The sequence below is a fragment of the Cariama cristata genome, unplaced genomic scaffold (genome assembly GCF_000690535.1).
Source record: "Cariama cristata isolate BGI_N322 unplaced genomic scaffold, ASM69053v1 scaffold42762, whole genome shotgun sequence".
NCBI classification, from domain to species: domain Eukaryota; kingdom Metazoa; phylum Chordata; class Aves; order Cariamiformes; family Cariamidae; genus Cariama; species Cariama cristata.
Genome location: NW_009606260.1, coordinates 1 through 6,070, shown reverse-complemented (window position 1 = coordinate 6,070; position 6,070 = coordinate 1). Strand labels below are relative to the sequence as shown.

The window sequence follows — 6,070 nt, the reverse complement described above, 5'->3', positions numbered from 1 at the left end:
GCTTTTTTGCATCTACTTAAAGTAGCACACAGCAAAATTACTTAAATCCCGTGTATATGAGGAGTATTTACCTCACCTACTTCCAGTCAAACACTGAGAAGGACTCGCAGAGATCATGCTGAACACTCTTGTAGGAAGGCAGTGATGGTCCTTCAATCTAGCCTTAAGGAAAAAAACAAATGGAGGGGTTTCATTGCTGCTTTTTCCTCTTTTCTGTTACCAAGGTTAGAGCCCTTTACTTGCCTGCAAGTTATTAAATGCTGCAGTTCTTATGTTGCAGAATTCAAATTATCAACTAGACCTAGCATAGTGTGATTTAAACTGTTACTTTTGTCTTAATCGTTCTGTTCTAATAGAACAAAAAAAAAAATCAGATTTTCATAATTTGATGGGAGCTGCAGTTATAATCTATCTTAAAGCTGGGAGTTTAATAGTAATATTGACTATAATTTGCAAAAAGAGCAAGTACATCACACTTAACTCTCTTTAAAGCTCTATTATAGTCAACATCCTTCAAAAGTCTCCATGAAAAATGAGAAGCAGTTAACTACTAAGAGAGTTGAATGATGCAATATCATCCTGTAATTTCTATTAAAAATCCTTTTTTAGAGGTCAAATTCATGAATTGCTTCTTGGATCTCTTTCAGTAGTGCAATCAAAGATGAAAACTGCTAAAACATCTCCATTTAATGAGATTTTTAAAACCTAACAGTATAGTTATCTGTAAAAATTGATTTATTTTTTTTAGTGTAGACTTTACTTTAGATCTTTAGATCATTATATTCTGAAAGTCAGTTCATAGCTAGAATTTCCTGTTGGTGGTAACAAAGAGCTGCTGCCAGATCTAGTATTTCCACTGCAAATAATCACAAAGCTTTTCAGTAAACGCGTTCTGTATACCAGTAGTGTATATGCACGTGTGGTTGGAGAGGAAGTAACAGGAGACTTTAGCTGAGGACAAGAGACAACATCAGAGGTAACAAACTTTCAGACATAATATTTCTCTTCTTGACATATTGGGCTTAATGACCTCAAAAAAAAAAATATTCAGGTAAGCTGTGCAATAAACATCCACTAGGCCTTCCTCTTGAAAGATAGCTACTGTGTTACCAAAATGCTTGATGCTTCTAAAGGCCTAGGAGTCCTGTGAAATAAGTATCAATTTTCTACTCAAGAAAGGAACGGATAAACAGTAGAAGAAATCAAATAGAACTGCGCATGTCTTGATAACCAGGCCCCTGCAGAAGTTACTCCTTTAGAGACAGAACAGTGGGTAAGTGCAGAAGATAAGTGATCTTGATAATGATCAAGTATCTTACCGACGCAAGTCAGGAGAAACTGTCCACCTAAAACACGCTCTGTAATCTAATTTAACCTTAAATTAGATCTATATTTCATGGACATGAAGTATGTTTGATTCACTTAAGCTTATTTAAGCTGCACAGACACTTTACCTATGCAAAAATTAGCATTTCCTTCATCTTATGTCTGTAATATTTAAGAAGCTTCAACTTTTGAACAGGGTGACTGACTTGTCCATGATTCATGAGGATGGAGTTTGTGTAGGTGTTCAAGAGGGAAGGATACAGTATGGAAGGTCTAAAACATAGCCAGAAGATGTGTGAAAACCTAGGGTGGCTGCCATTATGCTTTTCTTAGGGTAAAAATTTTAGAACATCAAAGCCTTGAGTTAAAGTCTTTATCATTAATACATTCAACTAGACAAACCCACCTTCTAACAGATTTGTTCTTCAGCAATAGATTTGTCATGAATGAGTATCCTCAATTAATGGTCTTCAATACTGCATTAATGATTTCTCCCTTAAAGCACCAAGAAAAACCTTTTGTATCTCCTGTGGGACTGGGTTGATGACCAGGGCACGTTAAGGTCAATAAAGCCTCATGAACTTCAAGAAAGCAAGCACTGTATAGTGGCATTAAAAAAACCAAAAGCACTATGAAAACTGAGTAATGTAAGCACTGGTATGCCAAGAGGACATATTTTCTGTTGATTACAGAATTGCTAGTTTATTAACTGCATCAGTCAGTAGAGAATCCTTCTGAAAGATATCTCATCCCTGAAAGTGGAACAGTTTGGGATAGGGGAAAGGGAGGGTATTTAAGTGTCATTGTGTAAAAAGTCCTGTTTAGAGCCAGAGATAGGGATTCATGCCATTCCCTACTTTCTTCTACACTCTAGCACTTGATTTTATTTGATCAATATCAGATAGTTACAGCCTACAAAAGACATGGTTTTTTTCTCTATCCACTACTGCTTAATAGCTCAAATACAGAGCAAGAATAAAAGGGAGCACATGTAAGGAGTCCACAGCATTACTCTTTCCATTGTGTCATGTATAGTTGAGTGACTCTAGTCCACAAAGTGCACTCTTCTTTCAAAAGAAGGGTTTTAAACAAGGAACAGGGCCGCACCTAGAAGCTCTAAAGGGTGATCAAAAAATATTCTGTCATCTGGTACCTTCTTTATCTTGGGGTAGCATTTAAGGTATGAGTCTTACTAAAATGAGAATGTGATGATTTTAAACTTGGGTTTGGGGAATTGCTCAAAGCCATATGGTTCAGGAAGGAAAAAGTGGCTTCAAGGAAGAACTTGTCTCATGAATCAAGGGCTGAGCAAGAGAAACGGTGTTCAAGTCTTTCCTCTCTTGCTGCATATTTTAGACTATCCACAGCAAGCATATTCTTGCTTGATAAAAGTTTGCCAATGCAGTAGCTTAAGCAGCCTTCTCATTTCACGTGCCTATATCTGTCTAATACCTTTGAATCTGCTTCTTTTGAACCATCAGCATTTGGTAAGCCTCTGTCAGTCCAGCGGAGGGCCTTGGTGACACGTGTCTGACCACCGCTCCGGAGCCATGACACTACAGTAAAATTTAGAAATGTAATGCAACTTACTGGAAGTGAAGATTGTAGACCAGCAGTATCACAGGTGAAAAATGACACAAAACATGTTTTAATTGTCAAGACGACAAGAGGGAGATACGGCTATTAAAACTAAAATAAAATACTCAAAATACCTAAGCAAAAGTATCAAAAATAGAAGAAGGAGGAAGTCAAACAATTACTGGAGAAACTAAGTAGCAACATGGAAAGAACTGCACATACTGAGGTATTATAGTCAATAAGAATAGTCTGCTTTAAACTCTTTATTTAAAGGATTTTTCATTTTAATAACAGTAAGATACCTTTTTGTGAGCAATTAAGGCATTTTGGCTGTAAGCTTTACTGAATTCTGACAGACACTTCATTTTTGGAAGAAAAAAAAAAAATCCAACTAATCATGTTCACCTAAAAACCTAAAGATTCATTACTGTTGCTGACCTGCAAGGGGAATCTCTAATAGGCTAACTTTGGCTCTTCTAGTATAACAACAGAAAATGACCAGAGACATTACTTGAAAGGTAAATCATGCCATGTTGGAATCTTCACTTTCAGTCACAGCTGCTTCTCGTTCCTCAGAAGTTCTCCCTCTCTTAGCTGCACTGGACTTCTTTTTCTTCTCCTTTTTCTCCATGTTACTTGATACAAGCTCTTCACTCTTCTGGGTGATATACTTTAGCTGAAAACAATAAACTAATCAGTCATCTACTGAGGAACGTCATTTATTCATGAGAAATCAGAAGTGCTGAAGAGGGCAAATTCTTATTACAAAAAAATTATTACAAAAAAAGATGACAGACACTCCAAAAAGGCTGACAAACATCAATTAGTTTTATTTCTTGCATGAAGCCCTCAGTCTAAGCTGGATATCCTCAGATACTGAAATGTCCTGGCAAGACTAGGATTTATAAATGTGTGTTACATCCATCTCCAGAACCAAGACAGTAATGTCAGCAGTTACTCAGAGTTGTAGTTTCCTGAGATAGAATCTGAGTACAGAAACATTCCAAGATTCCACTGCGCCCATTTGACAAGAAAAGCACATGATAGTTAGGAACACAAAATTCAGCTCCAGCATTTACTATGCCTTCTCAGGCAAGTTCATGTTGCATGTTTCAAATCACATATGGAAGGAAAGAAATCACCTCACTTAAAATTAAAATAGTATTGGAAGTATTCTTCTTCAGGGAAGCACTTACAGGTATGTCGTAACAAATTAGTGAATTTAAGTCCACTGAATATCATACAGATCACCACACGAGAGAATACGGTAATGTGAATCGTCCCTATATTAACGTTAGGAGACTTAGCGCCTCAAGATGGACTCAAGCTATTCCTGACCTTAGGCTAAAACAAAGGAACACAAAATCAGGAAAAAACAGTGTGATTTACTTCCAAGATTGATAATGCCGTAATGCATCTGTTTATTGCACTTTTGTACTTGGAACCTCAGCAGCCTTGTTGCAACCAGAACATTGCCGCTTGAATTGCAATCAGATCTGTGTTCCCACAGTGAGGCATAGTATCATGAAGCAAAATGAGATGAAAATTTAAAAACCACTGGATTGTGCCCATCCATCATCAATAAGCCAGTGAAATTGCTTAAGCAACAGTTGCTTCATCATCTATAGCCTTCATTGAAATCCTCTTAGGAATTAACCAATTGGTTTAAGAATGTTGCAAGACAGAAAATACAGTGAATCTCACCAAAGAATTGCTCCTTCTAGCCAAAAGCTTCACATCTTCTATAGTGACCGTGCTTCGTTTTGCATGCCTGCATAAAATTAAAAAAATACCCTTTAATGTGTTTGCCAACATCGGTTGTAAGAGGCCCTGCAGCATCTAATTCACAACACTAACTAAAAGGGCTTAATAGGGACCCAGTAAACCAAACATGCCTACCTTTTCCAACTGTAATACACAAAAAACTATTTTACAAGTTCGTACATGTACATCTGAATTCTCATGCTTCCTCTGTAAAACCAGTAGAATTTAGCAACCAGAACTTCAAGCACCACTGTTCTGCTCCTTCTTAGTTGCCAGTAGGTCACTGTGTTAAGTTTGGACTCCTTAGAACATTTCCTTACCTAGTTGGATTAACCAGATGAAACACAGGCATGCTAGTAAGCATCTGTCTGTCCCAAACCATCCAGTACCACTATCTATCAACACATTTGACAATTATATACAGTCATTAATCTAAACAATCACTTGTACCACATAAATGAACTTCCAAGATCAGGAAGAACCTACAGGAGAATATTTATTTCCCAACTTCACCACCACTGTTTAATCAGCCAATAAAACCCTTTAAAACTTGAATTACAAGATGTATTTTAAAGATTATCTGGTTATTGGAGCTGAACACAAAAAAAAAAAAGAAAGCCTTTGTAACAATCAAGTGTTCCAGTACCTACCTTGCAAACATTTCGAGGTCTTTTGCAAAGTTCTCTGGAGAAAACACAAAGACACCACGTATTTTGAAATGCCTACTCTGAGTGGGAAGAGGTACATAATACAGTTCTAGCTGTTACAAAGGGGTAACTGCAAATTATCCAGGTTAGTTAAGAGATGCAACTGTAACTTGTTATTATGCACCACTCTGTCGCACAGGCAGGTGGCCCACACAGTATTTCCACATATATTATATGGTTTTTCCACATCTGAAAAACAGAATTACTACTTCTTGTACTTTCAAAAAACGTAACGCAAGAAACAATGCACCAGTGATACCTAGTTCCAATGCTATTTTTTTTTTAAAGCACCATTTCTCCAGCAATTGCCCTTGAACCAATAGATACTATGCAAACTTCTGTACCACACTGTCTGAAGGTGATCTCTGAAATCGCTGCAACGGTTTGCTTGCTGAATTGCATGTCTTTGTCTTCTGCGACATCCTGACACAGGCAGCCAACCGTGTAGTGAACCGCAGCCTTCAGCCTCTGAAAGGACCCAAGGCAGGGACAGGGTCAGCTCTCTGCAGACCGATAGACTAGTTCTTGCGTAAATCGTCAAAACTATTTAAAAGGACGCAACATAAGCGACCGCGCAACACCACGTTTATCAGTCAGTGCCCCCCTACCGCCCCCCGCCATCTTGTCCCGGTCCCGGCCGGGCCCTCTCCCGGCGGCGCTGGGGGCCAGCCCCGGCACGGTAGGAGCGAGGCCGG

At 38.2% G+C, this 6,070-nt stretch overlaps 1 protein-coding gene across 1 annotated transcript; it reads right to left on the bottom strand.

Moving 5' to 3' along the window:
• Window positions 1-3,427: 3,427 nt before the first annotated feature.
• On the bottom strand, window positions 3,428-5,843 carry LOC104154671 (centromere protein S; the record flags this gene model as incomplete). The annotated part of the gene is made up of 4 exons (XM_009696277.1): window positions 3,428-3,580; window positions 4,609-4,675; window positions 5,319-5,352; window positions 5,720-5,843. Coding segments are annotated over 4 exons (378 nt in total), but the record flags the coding sequence as incomplete, so codon positions are not given.
• Between the last annotated feature and the right edge of the window lie 227 nt (window positions 5,844-6,070).